The 16141-nt window shown below is 43.1% G+C and overlaps 3 protein-coding genes across 3 annotated transcripts; 1 reads left to right on the forward strand and 2 right to left on the reverse strand.

The window, feature by feature from the left end:
- Positions 1–2685: 2685 nt before the first annotated feature.
- On the reverse strand, positions 2686–3924 carry gpr12 (G protein-coupled receptor 12). The gene has a single exon (XM_026363668.1). The coding sequence runs from the start codon at positions 3922–3924 to the stop codon at positions 2896–2898; it is 1029 nt and encodes a 342-aa protein (XP_026219453.1). The 3' UTR covers positions 2686–2895.
- Positions 3925–5663: 1739 nt separating this feature from the next.
- Positions 5664–12794, reverse strand: usp12a (ubiquitin specific peptidase 12a). Its single transcript, XM_026363885.1, has 9 exons — positions 12459–12794; positions 11265–11345; positions 10964–11177; positions 9027–9262; positions 8651–8727; positions 8028–8111; positions 7730–7927; positions 6606–6684; positions 5664–6516 (listed from the first exon to the last, which is right to left on the reverse strand). Exons 1-9 carry the CDS (start codon positions 12504–12506, stop codon positions 6415–6417), a joined length of 1119 nt encoding a protein of 372 aa, XP_026219670.1. The 5' UTR covers positions 12507–12794; the 3' UTR covers positions 5664–6414.
- Positions 12795–13849: 1055 nt separating this feature from the next.
- Positions 13850–16141, forward strand: rpl21 (ribosomal protein L21). Its single transcript, XM_026361184.1, has 6 exons — positions 13850–13951; positions 14633–14711; positions 14832–14893; positions 15281–15393; positions 15772–15922; positions 16019–16141. The coding sequence occupies exons 2-6, from the start codon at positions 14645–14647 to the stop codon at positions 16106–16108; spliced, it is 483 nt and encodes a 160-aa protein (XP_026216969.1). The 5' UTR covers positions 13850–13951; positions 14633–14644; the 3' UTR covers positions 16109–16141.

Consider the following 16141-nt stretch of genomic DNA (forward strand, 5'->3'; position numbering starts at 1 on the left):
ATGCTTTATTTACACAAACAAATGAGTCGAGGAGGGGGCATCAGTTAAACAATTTGATTATTACTACATTCAGAAAAAAGGCTTTACAGCGCCATTATTATCATACAACATCAGAATCTGAAAGAATTCAGGCCAGACTAAAGTGGAAAAAAATAGAACTTTTCAATGAATATAACAAAATAGACTTTTCTCCAAAGGTAAAGGAATAAGAGTTTGTGATGGTTTGTGATGTGCCAGCCTGACCTATTGGTGCTCATCCAATAACTACAGGGTTCAGTCTGACACTGCACAAGTTCACATATACAGGCTACGTTCCAAAGCTTAGAAATGCTAAAGTTCAGCTTTCCTTACTCCTGCCCTCTTTTATTAATGCTGTGTACCTGATCAGAGGTGAGAAACACAAAGACTGTAAGAGCCTTAAATTCCTGGCAGGCTTAAAAAGAGGGAAGGCAGCAAGGAAGGAAAGAAGAAGCATTGTCTTTGTATTTGGAAGCAGCCATTTTTAGCTCATAGAATCATTCGGAGGTCACTTAACGGACACCAGCCTCGATCAGAACTAGAGTAGAATAGGTGATATAGAGACAGAAAGGAGGACTGGGACCCCAGTTCGTTCAGAGTCCCTTTCACTTTGGCTTGAAGTGCTGGAGCGCCCGCGTCCTAGTCCTGTCACCCTTTAAAAATCCCCACAAATATGTAACGAGGCCACTTCTCTCAGAATTGACAGGAAGACTGGCAGCTTTATCCTTTAAGGTCAGGGAGTGAACAGGAATTTATATTCCTCAGACCTGTGTTACTCCCCTCCCCAACCACGAGACAGATTATGGTCTGCTCAGCTGCTGAATCACAAACACACACACATACGCACACCCAGAGGCCATGCAACTCATACCGTATGCACAAAAACACAGTCCATAATCACGCACTGACACTTGAGGTTACAACACTCAGGCCAGTCGGTATGCTCAAAGAAGGCAGGGGCCACCGAAGAACAGAAAGTTCTTCCTGGTGTTCCAAAAAATGACCGAAGCCCAATTTTCAGTCAGAAAGAACATTGTGGAGGAACGAGGCAGTGATGTCACTGTGTCAAATGAGTTGTTTGAACTTTTTTCAAGCGCAGGAGTGAACATTATGTCACCTATGTGAACATGTATCACTGAAGCATCACTTATAGCTCACTGAGCCGGTTCACTACAGCCCATCCCCACCCGAGCGCCCATTATGGTACTTCACTCTGCAGGAAGAAGTCATGGCGGGACATGGATGTTATTGCTCTCTGGGTATTGCTTCACATCTAAAAAATAACTACCAATCACAGGCTAGTTATTGCTGACACAATCTGTATGAATGATAAATCAGCATCCATGGTTTCTGGGGGCTTGCAGACTAAATTTGAGGAAAAAAAAAATCCTAATGCAGCACAGCCGATTGGTGTTGATCTATCAAATGACAGTATAGCACCACTGAACTCAAAACTTTACTGCACTATACAGCTAACTATTCCACATCTTTAAGAACGGGTGCAAATCCAATGAGGATTGTAACACTTACAATGTAATACTGGTGAGGTACACTGTGGTACATTATACATAAAGTTATTAGGGTCACGATGACATCAGGCTACCATGACATATCACCTGCAGCGCCCTGTGTGACCTACCTCACAGAACTCAGGAGCTTGCTGCATGCAAATGCCACTGCAGTCTAGTATGCATATCAGGCATTGTGTGGTTACTGTGAAGTTCTTTAGGGGTCAAAGGTGATCAAATACCTGGAGGTACATACAATGTCAGCAGATTTTGAGGCAAAGAAAGAAATCACGTGTCATTTTGAATTTTGGCCTTTTGTCTATATTGTCTATAGTTATTTGATCAGTTGCATTAATCTCCTGTAGGATGTCTTCAATTTAATATCTTTAAATTCTCTCTCTCTCTAATTCATTGTGATTTCTCCAGTGACATTGATTAAATTATATAGCAAGATGATTACATAATCCAGCACGCCTATATTCGTTTTGACTCCGTACTAATAAAAAATGGAGGAGTGGGGGTTAATGGTGTGTGTGTGAGGGGGGGGGGGGGGGGTCTCCTGGGGCTTTCTCTTCAGATTCCCAGACTCTGGATGAACTAAAACACGTACACGCACGATCCGGGAGGAGTGAACACAGAAAATGGGAGAGGAGAGGAGAGGACAAGGCGAAGCGGCTTGATCTCTCTCTCTCTCTCTCTCTCTCTCGGCGTCTGTGCAGGACGAGCATCAGAAAGCGCCGGGTCTATTTTTAACTCTCCGCGGCTCTTTAGCTTTCGACGCACGTCCAGAGTGCAGCAGCACAGCGTCGGGATGCTGCTCCAGACAGGCTTTACTGTGGAAGTGCCTGCACATTCAGCCGCTTCTGCTCTCCGCTCTCCTCACGCACACACGACTCTGTTAATCTGCTGTGAGTTTTTACGCACGCAAACTGTAATCCCTCCCTAAGAAAAAAAAAAAAAAAGCAGTGTGAACCAAAGCTCCAGTGCTGTGAACTGCATGCACACTCTATATACAGCTGCCGCCTGTAACATGGGATCCACTCAGCGCTTTCTGCAGAACAGAGAAAGGGAGTGGCACGGGTTGAACAAGAGGGGGCGGGATGCAGCCCGCGCAGTGGCCGCCTTGACTGGGGAAGACGGAGAGATGCATTGCCCTATAGTGTTTAACAAATAAAACAAAAACGCCATCCATCCATGCGGGCTGTGGACAAACCAAACTGCCTCTGCCATTTCCATCCAGAACTGAATCCACAGCCCTCTGCCACGTCCCCTGACCTCCGAGGCTGCTGCTTTCTGTGCCACTGGACAGGTCCAGTGAGGAGCAGAGCTGACCCAGGGTGCCTCTCTCTCTCCACCTGGGTCTGCCTGGTCAGACATCACTTGGGGTCCGTGCACGCTGGGCCACACTCGCTGGCACGCAGCCGCAGCACACCAGCCACAGCGCCTTCTGGATCTCCTGGTTCCTGAAGGCGTAGATGACCGGGTTGATGACGGAGTTGTAGGTGGCAGGCACCAGCGTGGCGTAGGTGTAGAGTGGAGGGTAGGTGTAGTCGGCAATGAGGGAGTAGACAGTGAATGGCATCCAGCATGCAGCAAAGGTACCCAGGATGATGGCCAGCGTCGACACGCCCTTCCGTGTTGTGACGTAGTGGGGCGTGGCAGCCAAGAAGTGATGCTGGAGGGCGATCTGGTGCGCGTGGCGCATCACGATCTTGCAGATTTGGACGTAGAGTTGCAGCATGAGGCCAAAGAGCAGCAGGAAGGAGACGGACAGCACGGCGATATTGTTCTTGGTCAGCGGCCGCACCACGCTGCACGTGGCCTCCTCTGCCAGGCAGTTGACCCCTGTGACCGGCAGCAGCCCCAGACACAGGGAGAGACCCCACAGCAACACGAGCATGGTGTAGGTGAAGGCCGCCGTCCGCTCCGAGTTGTAGGTGAGGGCGTAGTAAAGCGACAGGTAGCGGTCGATGGTGATGGCCAGCAGGCTGAAGACAGAGGCCGAGAACGAGGCCACCACCAGGCCCACGGTCAGCAGCTGAGCCGAGTCGGAGCGAAGCAGGTAGGCACAGGTGAAGTGAAGCACAAGGCCCAAGCCGGCCAGAAGGTCGGCCAGCGCCAGGCTGCCGATCAGCAGGAACATGGGGGCTCGGAGCGCTGGGTTCTGCCAGATCACCAGCACCACCAAGGCGTTCTCACAGGCGATCAGAGTCCCCGATGAGCACAGCACAATGTCCCAGGGGTTCACCAGCAAGGGCAGCTCGCTGGGCGGGAGTGGGTCCTCCGGTGGAAACATTCCCAGGCTGGTGCTGTTGTCGATGGATCCCCCGCCTCCGCTGGCCCACGCTGTGGGGTCAGGGGTCAGCCAGCTGGAGGTAACAGGTGGCTCTTCACTCATTGTGGCCCCCGTCTGAAAAGTGACACACACTGCAACGATGAGTTGAATGTTTGACAAACAGCGTCCGTATACAGCAATACTGGTCAATGTATGTGTGTGTGTGTGTGTGTGTGTGTGTGGACGCAGGAGCACACACTAACCATAGGACTACTGTTTTAGAACTAGAAATACAAACCTTGGGCTGACACTAAAAACAAACCCCTTTTATTCTACGTCTCATCTTTATGAAATCTTTTCTATAAATAATTCAAGATTGTACACAAATAAAAAAAAACCCCACTTCAGCTGAGTCGCATTAACAGGTCATCTATTGTCCCCTGGGACAGACAGGGACTCCTGTTCTAACAAAGGCCTTTACAGATGTTAGGCCACATGTGCAGAGCCTTTTATCAAGGTATGCACAAGTGGAGGAAAGAGAAAATGTCAGGCCACGGCGGATATCAATAAATCTCCACTAGCAGTCGTTTCCACAGCTGTCAGAGAGCAGGTGCCGCGGTGCACAACAGGAGACACCGCGCCCGTCGTGGAAATACAGGCTCTCTCTAACGCCATACACCGGCGGCCACATGGTGCGGGGTTTAGCCCGTGCACCTTGCAGCAGATAAACACGGTGGTGGCTCCACGTCAGCAGAAGGATGCTAGAGTGGAAAAAACGGGCAGCCTTCATTTTCATGCATGTCGGTGATGCACAGTAATTGAATTTCGCCGACACCCAGCCTACCTTGAGTGTGCGAGGTGAGACTTCCCGTCTAGATGGAAGAACCACAGCCTTGTATGTCCATGTTATTGATAAGGATGGCGCGGCGCCGGCTGACAAGAGTCGCAGCCAGGGGAGGGAGGATGCTGGTCCCCTGTGCCTCAAAGCAGGGTCGATGGAAGAGGAAGGAGACAAAAAGAGCGCTGAGCGGCTCTGCCGTTAACGGCGCATCGCCGTGGACTGCGGCTGTGCAGGGAGCTGCGAGAGGAGAAGCGGCGGATGGGAGGAGGAGGAGGAGGAGGAGGGTGTGTGTGTGGAGGAGGAGGTCGATGATGGTGATGGTGATGGAGGAGTCCCAAATGGGCCAGACTCCCTGAGACCAGTTGAACTCAGTTAACGGGCTGAATGTCTGGAGTGTGTGTGTGTGTGTTGTCTCAAGGACAAAGACAGGTGTGACACTGTGTCCAGGTGCAGGTTTTTTGTCACTCCTCTAGTGGTAAAACGCCTCTTTCTCCCCCAGTCATGGGTTTATGCTGCTGTATTTATTCTCCATCTGGTAAAGTTCAATCCTGCTCACACGGCACTAACACCAACACCAACACAGAGCTTGGTTGGTTTCAGTGATTTTGTGCTGCCTTGCTCGGGTTTCAGATAAGAAGATGGCAGATGCAGAGACTCCCTGCTATTCTGGTCCTGTCTGTGCTATTAACAGCAACCCTGATGTGTGTCACCAGTCTCCTCCCCTCCGTCCATCTTCATGCCTCATCTCTCCACCCTTGCAGCGCTGCCTCTACAACACCTTGGCTGACAAGGAGCCGATGTCTGAGTTGTTGATGTGCATATATCAAGACACTTAACGCGGCACAGTTAGCTGACTGTGTGCAAGGGCGTTATTCCAAAACACATTTTAGGTCTGAATGGATTAAAAATAACCCTGTTGCAGTGGGAAAGCAGAGCTTCCACGTAGCGGCGCTAGGGGGCGACGTTGAGCTCCTATGAGTCATCAGTGCGCACCTGTGGAAAGAGGAGAGCGCACCCTGACTGATTTTACTGGCTTTATTTCTTTTTCTTTAAAACAGAAAATGATCGCTTCACAACAGGCCTTTAAGCAAACCCTCACATTAAACTTGCTAACACCTACAAAACGGTATCAAAAGTGCACCATAGTGTTAATACATCTTCTCAAGGTCTGACATTTTCCAATGATAATATTATCTTCTTGTAATATTTATACAAATACCATTCTGTACACTGTAGAAATACACAACCCAGGGTGCCCCTTGAGTGGGACCCTCACCCCCCACCCATTCTCCTCTCAATGATCAACAACATGATCCACTCTCAGTAAATCCCTGTGCACAGTAACAGTGTGTGGGGGGTGAACACACTGGGTCAATATTACATCATGTGAATTATTAAATACCCATTCAACCCCAAACCCAAGGCAAAAACAAATACACCACTCATACAACTAAACCAACATCTGTACAACCCTCATTCAACGTCTTTTAGAAAACAATCTTGACACAGTTTTCATTCATTATTGTCTCATTGTCTCTGCAGCAGCAGTGTCCACCCAGAGCAAAGAGGATAGAGGGGTGGGGTAGGAAATACATGGAGGCCAGGTGGGACAGCTGGTACATATGGGGGCACTTCCACAACTGAGCTGCAGCACTGAGTGCGTTAAAGCACAGCTGTACGGGCAGGTAGGACACCATGCAGGCTGCTGTGGTGTGTATATGGTCCAGCTTCGTTTTTTTTCCCTCCTGGTTTCGGTGGTGAAGTCTCCACATTTAGTCTCTGGACTGGTAGAAGAGGATATAACCCGACTCAGAGTTCTTGGAGATTTCAGAAGTGAGACCGTAAAATTCTTCTATGGCCTGTGCATCAATTTTCTACAAGAGTACAAAGGTGACATGTAGCAGGGTTAGAAAACACAACATTAGCACCTAAAAGACAAACTACTACAAATGAAGTCACTCACCTCTACAATATCATCATCAAACAGCAGCCAGAAGTCATGACTTTTCACAATGGCGATGTAGTGCCCCCTGTTTGGACCACTGAAAAGAAAGAAGACATTTTATAAACAAACCTTTTCCTTCTGGCTTTATGGGTGTTTTCACAAGACTGTGTGTAAAACATTCACAACCCTGGATGGTAGAGTTGGTAATGATTATTGCACTTGCATACAGCTGCTTCGCTGCAGAGTTCATTGAACATTCAACATTTAAAGAGTGAACTGATAAAAATATCCATTAAACAGGTTTGACAAGCCAGGACAAGCAGACACCTCTGCTGCTATAAGCTGAACATTTAAATGCTCATATGTTAAAATGCAAATAGTAGAAATGTGAAAGTTCGACCAGAACTGGTTGTGTGAGCGTGGGGGTGACATCAGAACTGGTCAATGCTGCCAAATCCTAATAGCACCATGTGCTTGAATCAATGTTTTCAACTATTCATTTGCTTTGTGTGTGTAAGCGTGAGACAAAAAAAATTCTATAATAATGGTGAAATGAAACAATACAGTGCTAATGTTTAGTTCACTAGATTTCTCAAAACTGTTCCATTAAAGTGCTTATTAATTATATAAAGATGACTAAAGTTGATACAGTGTTGGAGTGAGCTGATTAGTTAAGCACTGGGTTTCTCTCAAACTGACATTTTTTGTCTTACACAAGAAACCATTGACTCAAACCAAGCAACAAAGTGCCAAATACTTCTTCTCTAAATAGTGACAATTATGTTTTTATGTCAATGTGGTCCAACTACACTGTCTCATCCCTTGTACTAAAAATAATCTCTTCTCTGAAAATAACTGTGGCAAATAAAACCCCAGTCAGGCACAGGTAATTTACACCTGTCGGGCTCCAGACAAGTTTTACTATAAATTTCTCTTGCTCTGTAATTTCTATTAGTCTTGGGACTAAACTGTTTTGGGAGCTGGGAAAACAGAGACAGGCAGCTGAACAGTGATGGATGAGATGCTGCTGTGACATGTTATTTTGATCCTGATCCTGTACTTCTGTTTTTGGGCCAATAGGTTCAAATGCATATTATTAAAACAATTAAAAGTCTGTTTCTGGTAATATTCTGTCTACATACCTCCCACAGTGCACCACCACAGCAACCAGGTCATAGAGTCTCTCGGGATTGGTGGCATCCCCGGAAGTGTTAAAGAGGCGGAGCTCCAGGGGGAAGACAACACGATAGGACAGCTTGGTGTAGCGCTGCAACTGCTCCATGTATTTAAAGCGCTTCAGGTGCAGAGCCAGGATCATCGGCAGTTTCTTTACACGCATTCTATGTCACACATATATTGCAGCGTCAGACACAAGATTTCAATGTTCTTGGTATTAAAAAACCATCACTGAAATTCATACACAATGAACCTGTCACTAACCTCTTGTGTGCCTCCTGTTTGCTTCTACATTCTTCACAGTAGTATTTATACTCGCTGCACAGTGTCTCTGTGTTACTGAAACCTCTGAGACAAACAGAGAAAACTGGTCAGTCCACATCTACAAATGATTTCATTCTCTGAAAAGGGATAGTGATAATACTGAATTCTTCAAATGCATGTTGGTGACATAAACAGCAAGAAGTTAAGTTTAATTTAATGTTCTTTACTAACTGTGCAAAAAAGATCTACAAAGTTTACATTCATGGTGTTAACTACAACCTCTAAAATGCTACTACTACTTTAAAAGTCACATGCTCAAAATACATACGATTCAACACCAAGTAGTGTTGTAATGCTAGACAACATTTCGTCTACATTTTTTGCATTATGTTATAGTATTTTGAAAAGATTTCTATTAACTTGGCCAGCAACTAACAATTCTCATAATAGATTTGCAGCTTATGATTAACTAATCATTCACTGGTGTGTAAAACCCAAACAAAATCAAATTTATTACAACAAAGTTCAAAGAAAGCCAGAAATTATAAATTGACTTTAACTACTAATGCTGCTTGCTTAATAACTAATGTTAGTCTGCAACCACCTGTGCTGTTTTAATTTACCTGAGGCAGTGGGTGATGGAGGTATTCTGTTCTACATCCACTGAAAGGTCCAGAAAGTCCTCATCTTTGCTGCTTATCTGAAAAGAAACAAGGACATAAAAAGTCTGCTTGATCAATTTAGAATACTATTGAAATGTCTCTCATGCTATGATAGCCAGGGCCATAAACGTCCTTATCTAAAACTTTTTCTTACACATGCACACTGACAGAAACTACTATATACACAGCATAGCTTAGCTCAAATCATCTTTTAAAAAGTTTACTAATCCCTAAAATCAGCGTCTATAATTTTTAGTTTATAAATTAGGTAAAAAGATATTTGTTGCATGCCACTTAGATTTCTCTCACATATGAAAGCAGCCACGAAGAGTATTACCGTTTCACAGGTGAGGCAGCGCGTCTCATTGGTCAGAGTGCCTTGGAAGATCTCGTGGACCCAGGTGGGGGCAGGCGTGGCATTGCTGTTGTTGTTCTGAGAGTCCAGGGTGCCGTTGGCAAGACGGCCATTGGTCTTCTCCTGCTTCCTCTCCTCCTGAAGCAGATCAGCAATGGTGTTGAGCAGGTAGTTCAGAAACTCATGGGCATCCTGCTGCATGTAGTTGTCAAACAGCTCTGAGACAGAAAGTAGAGAGAAATGTTTTAGAGTGTTTGCATTCAACAGGTACTTCTAGGTTTTTTTCAAAGAGTCAACAAAGAGACATGGGACAATAAAGACCTTTTTACACTGCACATTTAAGGTGGGATTATTAGGCAGATTTGCTGCCCGTCCTATATGAAATGCAAGATGCATCCGTTTTATTTCAGTGTGTGTATTTAACGTAACTTTGGCAGTTGGGGGTGAAAAGGTGTGAAGTTCTCATGGCATGTTTTGTGGGACCAGCCACCATGTTTTTTTTAAAGAAAAACTGGATTTTACATTGAGACTAAAGCAAAAGTGTAGTCATGCACACAATATGCTAATTAGTTTGCTTTACTTGAGCAACATGTTTGGTTGGTCAGACATTAACGCCTTGCTGGAGGAGAAACAAAGAGACTCAAGAGACCACAGCATGTTACCGCCTTTTTTGGTTTTCCATCGGACAAATGTTGTAAATAACACCTGGTACCTGGTAATTTGGTATCTCCTCTGTCAAAAGTTCCAAGAGAGCTGAGGTAATAACAAAAGGTGACATGAAAACAGCGCAGGCTACTGATTGGTCAGAGAGTAGTCCTGCTGCTGCTGTAACCACAGTTGTCTTGTACTCTGAACTCTGATGTATTTCCCATATTCTTCTGATATTTTTCAGCAGTCTTTCAACTTACTGCTTTCAGTCTCTTCCAAAACAAAGTAAGTCTCCTTGCTGTGGCAACATACAGAGAAACATTGCTTTAATAATCCCCATTGTTCCTGTGTGTGCAGCCACTTTCACGGTAGTTCATGGTAGTTTCATGTGGCGTTGCTATAACAACCAGCTACACTGAGGAGCTACTATTTGCAGCTGAAAATGAAGTACTTGGTACCAAAAGGGAACAAAGTAGAGTTGAGTTCAGGTGGTACCATGCAGTGGACAAATGCTGTAATGAGCCAGCAGCAGAATGAGGAGGATGAAAAAATTGGTCTATTGGTTATTATATGGTTATTTGATGCTTAACATAAACCAAGTCTTACACAAACACTAACCAGTAAACTCTGATATCCTCTGAAATGTATGTTGTACTGGTTTTTCCCTGTTTCTCCAACCTTGCATCACACACATTGCTCTTAAGAAAAGGAATCATGCTTCATTATTATTTATTATAATGTTGAACTTAAAGCATATTAGCATAATTTGAAACATGTCTTAAATGTACAAAACTAGCAAGAGTATATCAGTACTTGGTTCATCCACCATTATTGTTCTATACAATACGCAATGTATTTCTTGTGTGTGTGTTATACGTCATGGTGGATGTCATATTTGTGATATTGAGATGCCAGGACCTGTGTAAAATGAATAATGAGGACAGATATTTGGCTGCCATTTTGTCATTTAGTATAAATGACAAAAGATGCTCTGGTAACATTATATTTTGTGTACATGCCACATAAGTGCAATGTTCCCAGTTTGAGTCCGGTTGAGGATCCTTGTTGCATGTCACACCCTCTCTCTCTTCCCATGTTTCCTATCTACCGCTATCTAATAATGGCTGAAATGCTAAAAATAGTCTTAAAAATAAATAACAAAAGTTGTCTTAAACAATTAAATAATCAACTTAATGCCAAAGCCCCACCATCTTTGGCCAAAAAGGGATCAAACAAATTTGAAATCTATAAATGTATTAGCTTTGTCTCACCATTCTCCTTGCGCAGTCGTGTAATGAACTTTTTGGGTGGTATGACACCCACTTTCCTTTTCTGGTTGGCAATACTATGAAACAGATCTGCAAGGCAGGTGAGCAGGTTCTCCTTCCGCCGAGGCTGACTGCGATACGCCAAGATCTTCTCCCGGAAGGGCCGGCAGAAGTACAGAGCCTGCAGCACCGAGTTGCAGTAGCAGGTGTTCCCAAACTAAAAATCACATATGGTATGCAGCATGAGTCAGGTGGAAATGTGTTCAAAACACTAAGTCTTCATCACAGAGTGTCGTTCACTTACATTGACAAGGCCAAAGTAGTGCTCATTGACTGGAAACTGCTCAGATCCAATTTCTTTCTCCAGAGCAGAGGCATTGGCGCCCTGTAAATGTACAAATGCCTCAAATATTCTTTTATTTTCTTGAAGCAATACAGACTGTAAACTCAGCTTTTACTATGAACGGAAAAATAACAAATGACAGAAAAACACTGTGTGTACATCAGTAAGCGAGTGCCAAATTAAGCTGAAGCAACTTGGCATCTTCAAGGTCATTTACTGCCTTTCTAAAACTAATGCTTAAAACTCCAAGAGTCTGCACTTTCCCCACGCCACACTAACTCTAGTCTTTTCTTCCATTAAAACTAAAAACATCTGTCATTTTTAACTGAGAGTGGAGTTGGCTTTTCCTGGTCATAGTTTATGCTTATCCCAAATAGGCTTTTAAATGTAAAACTTAGCTTGGGTGACAACATTGCATATATCCAAATAGACTAAATTAAAATGCAGATGTTTATGAAGTTACCACAGGACTTACTTGGTTGTGCTGGGAAATACAAACCCCTTCAGTATGAATTAGTTAATACAGAAAGTTAATATAGTACAATGCGATATGTAGAAATCAACAGACTGAGAGGACATAGACCTAGTACGAGTTCACAGCTGCGCAGCTAATGTTAAACCATGTCGTCATTGCCTCTTTTAATAATACCTGGGAGTTTGTCAAAAGCCAACACACCAACTTGTCCTTTTTCACGGTTTCCCCACACATACTGCAGATTAATAATCTCTCGGTCTGAAGTCATTCATTATCCAGCTGTGTTCCAGTTGCTGGCAAGCTGCAACACTGGTTTAGCTTTAGTTACCTTCGTGTTAGCTAGTTAGCTAAGACCACCCGCTAGAGCAGGTGCATTGCTACTGTGCTCCAACAATATTTACTAAATATGATACAAAAAACTCATCGAGACACGACTTTTAAAACAGTTAACACAGAAGTGTGTCCGTGTACTTGCGTTAGCATAAAGGAGCAGAGCAGAGAAGGTAGTGGGTGGCTGCTCGCTCTGCTATGATCGGAAAACTGCTTGGCTAGCACTGAGACCACAATTCACTGGGTTTACCTACAATTCCACGGTTTAAAAGGCCAATAACAGCGCAGCCACTGTTTCTATGTCGCCCTACAGCCACGCTGACGCTAGAATGAGACTGTCGTGCACTCACCATGGTACAAAAAGAGGCAAATTTGGAGACTGTCATTAGGATTTCCATTCGGCTAGCGCCATCTTCCACTACACCACCGCGCGCTGACAAGACTGGGCTGGCTCCCCGCGTGAGGGCAGGTACTGCTGCGCTCGCGACAGAACGTCCGACCGCACGTCGCTTCCGTCTTCGCTTAATCCCCCTCAGGTGAAGAGCAGCGTGTCGTTTGAGCTGCGACTGTCACATGTTCTCATGAGCGTCTGAGAAGAGCGCATCCGTCGAGGTCAAATAAAATAATGTGAAAACATTTGACAATATGTCCCAGTTAAAGAAATGAAAGGTTTGCCGCTGTACACAAGTTTTGCGCATGCGCATGTTAGTGGCGAGAGCAGGAACATTTACTCAAGTACTGTAGTTAATTACTGTCCATTAATTACTTTACGTTACTTTTACTCCCACTACAACTCTAATTCAGCGGTGATACTATGTATTACTCAACTTTATTTATTTGACATATTCGTTCTTCTTTTCTTATCAGATGCAGATTATTATTACAAAAAATAATCAAATGATAAATTATGACAACCATAATCTCTTGCTTACAGTATTAATGTGAAGTTAGTTTACAAAAAATATTTTCTCTTATTAAAAAGTGAGTTTAACTGTTGTTTATTGCAAGAAACTGAAGGGCACATTTCTGAACAGAAGAAATTAAATGAATGTTTGTGATGATTTTAAATAAGTTAAATTCTGAGAAAAGTCATTGAAATCATTCTCTTCTCGAATACAAATCTGGATGAGACCTGTACATTTATGTTATCAACAGCACCACACAACATATTCTGACACAGTATGTTAATTCTCAACAATACTCAGTGAAATCTGTTTCCTAGTGGATTACTTGTACTTTTTACTTCTTTGAGTAAAGACTGTGAATTGGTAGCCAATTCCTATTTGTATTAGAGCATTTTAGGGCAAGCACTTTCACTTCTACATTAGTATTCCTACTGAGCTTGCTAGTTATTATGCAATTATAAAGCAAAGAGAAAGCCATTTAAATCATAAACTGTACCGATAACAGTGATCAGCAAGATGGAAACACATTGGCTTACATTATAGAAGAAAGGGACAAAAATGATAAACAAATATATTAACATAAACAAACAGTCTACAAACAAGTACTAAAACAAAAAAACTACATAGCTTGTAGTCAGGCTTAATTTAAATATGCGAACATCTGCATCATGTTGCAACATATACAACTATTAAACCTGAGTTTCAAACATATTTACTAATTTAATAGCCACTGTTTGACTATATTCGATGTGCCACCAGTTGTAATCCGTAGATTTCCTGTCCCTGGGTCTGCTCTTATCCTCCTCTCACTGCTTTCTCTGCTCACTCGTTTCATTCAGGCAATATCGCGGCCTGCCTCAGCTGTTTTTTTACTAGGCGGAGTTTGGGGTCCTTCAATCTCTCTTTCCGCCGTACCCGCCATCTTGTAGAGACTTGGGGTAAGGAGTTCTCCTTCTTAAATAGCATTTTCGACCTTATTATCACATCATCCGTACACTATTACGTTTATATACTCACCGTGAATGTTTTCCTACATCTCAGTGAGCTGATATTGTCTGTAAACACACTGCAGAGGGTGAAATTTTTAGTTAAATAGGATCATCAGCCGCAGCATGGCTGTCCATGTGGGCCCGGCTGCAGAGCCACGGTCATTATTGTGTTTAACATTAACATCTTTTGTTCATGCGGGTCAACAGTTTAAATCGGCGTTTGACATGGATATGTTTGTTTTAATGCCAAGTAGTTTGTGGTACATAAATAGAATAGATGGTAAAAACGTGCTAACGTTAGCACACCTGCTAACTACGCAGCCGGTGTAACAAGCAGCTGTAAAGTTTCTTTAAATTCACCATAAAACAGACAATTTCACTCTTTTCAATGGAAGACAGATAATTGACAAGTTGTTCGCAGTGGTCATAGTTTTAGCTAAACATGCTGGCATTTAATAGACGCCATCACAGTCATGTTGACTTTACGCTAATATTGTGGAAATTGATTTTCTCTTAATGAACACAGTTTGACACGTTATCCAGTTTAATGTGAGCCAATGTTTGATACGATCAAATTGGGAAATAACCCTCTTGCTCTTTCAAAACTAATTTAAGCATATTTTGTCTTAGTAATAGGGCATCATGACGAACACCAGAGGCAAGAGGAGGGGGACTCGGTACATGTTCAGCAGGCCATTCCGCAAACATGGTGAGTGTGAATTTTAAATACTGCTTTTAATATCGGACCATAGTTTAATCAGATTTCTCTATTTGGTCTCGTACAATCATGAAAATAGCATGATCCTAATTCTCTTCTTTTACTTTACAGGCCCAATTCCTCTGTCCACATACATGCGCATCTACAAGAAGGGAGACATAGTTGACATCAAGGTAAGATGCAGCACACATAATCCTGGTTTGTATGATCAGCAACTGTATGGCATACCTTTGTATAAACATTTTTTTACTCTTTATCACTAAAATAATTGTGACAAACAAGATTATATTGTAAAGCATTATTGAAATGTGACATTGCAGTGATAATAGTTTAGGGTAAACAAACACCAAGAGCATCAGTAGTGTGAAGGATTTGTTTTGGGTAGTTTTCTGAGTAAGTTAATGGAATACTTAAAAAATATATGTAAGTACCGAGCATATTGTCAAATAATAGACAGAGGAAATTAAAAACTTGTTGAATCATTACAGTGTAGAGTAACGATGAATGTTGCTATAGCTGCTACTCTTTAATACATTGTTATATGTATTATTTTTTTTTAGGGCACAGGTACCATTCAGAAAGGTATGCCTCATAAGTGCTACCACGGCAAGACAGGACGTGTGTACAATGTAACCCAACATGCTGTTGGCATTATTGTCAATAAGCAGGTTAAGTAAGTATTAAGTGACATTTGTATGCTTATCAACTTAACACTAATTCATCCGCAAGTTGTTAAACCCTTTAAAACCACATACATGTAGTTTGACATCACCTTAACTCTAATTGCAAAGGCATGATTTAAGGAGTGACCCCATCTTCACTTTGCCACCAGGATTCTTTATGTCCTCCGTGGTCATTCATGTGGGGAAAAGTATTTATTCCTTAAGAACCCCAGTCTAACTCCTGTTTGACCTGGGGTTGCATTGAGGAGACAGTTAAAGATGCATATATTGTGGGCAATTGAGTGATAAAATGTTTAAACTGAAGCAGTCTGCTCAGACTTTTAAAATTGTATTGGGTCTAAACTCATTTATGGTTTTGGCTCTCACAGGGGCAAGATCCTGGCCAAGAGGATTAATGTGCGTATTGAGCATGTGAAGCACTCAAAGAGCAGGGACAGTTTCCTGCAGCGTGTCAAAGAAAACGAGAGCAAGAAACTGGAGGCCAAGCAGAAAGGCACTTGGGTGGAACTGAAACGCCAGGTATGAACTTGTCCACTTACTTTAATGTGGCTAACATTTAGGCGATTTATGTTTTTTAAGAAACAAGTTGACTAAAATTTCCTCTTTTCTCTTCAGCCTGCTCCTCCCCGTGAGGCTCACTTTGTCAGCACCAAGAAAAACGAGCCACAGCTGCTTGAGCCCATCCCCTACGAGTTCATGGCATAAAGTGCTCTCCAAAATAAACATATTTGTACACAT

Source organism: Anabas testudineus, chromosome 2 (assembly GCF_900324465.2).
Source record: "Anabas testudineus chromosome 2, fAnaTes1.2, whole genome shotgun sequence".
NCBI classification, from domain to species: domain Eukaryota; kingdom Metazoa; phylum Chordata; class Actinopteri; order Anabantiformes; family Anabantidae; genus Anabas; species Anabas testudineus.

Excerpts from the sequence above, each read along its gene's own strand:
- gpr12 (XM_026363668.1), bottom strand. The coding sequence starts at position 3,924 with ATGAGTGAAGAGCCACCTGTTACCTCCAGCTGGCTGACCCCTGACCCC.
- usp12a (XM_026363885.1), bottom strand. The coding sequence starts at position 12,506 with ATGGAAATCCTAATGACAGTCTCCAAATTTGCCTCTTTTTGTACCATG. Across the intron at positions 9,263-10,963 it reads ACGACTGCGCAAGGAGAATG|AGCTGTTTGACAACTACATG; the intron begins GTGAGACAAAGC and ends TTTCTGTCTCAG. Across the intron at positions 8,112-8,650 it reads TCCATCACCCACTGCCTCAG|AGGTTTCAGTAACACAGAGA; the intron begins GTAAATTAAAAC and ends TGTTTGTCTCAG.
- rpl21 (XM_026361184.1), top strand. The coding sequence starts at position 14,645 with ATGACGAACACCAGAGGCAAGAGGAGGGGGACTCGGTACATGTTCAGC. Across the intron at positions 15,394-15,771 it reads ATTGTCAATAAGCAGGTTAA|GGGCAAGATCCTGGCCAAGA; the intron begins GTAAGTATTAAG and ends TGGCTCTCACAG. Across the intron at positions 15,923-16,018 it reads GGGTGGAACTGAAACGCCAG|CCTGCTCCTCCCCGTGAGGC; the intron begins GTATGAACTTGT and ends TTTTCTCTTCAG.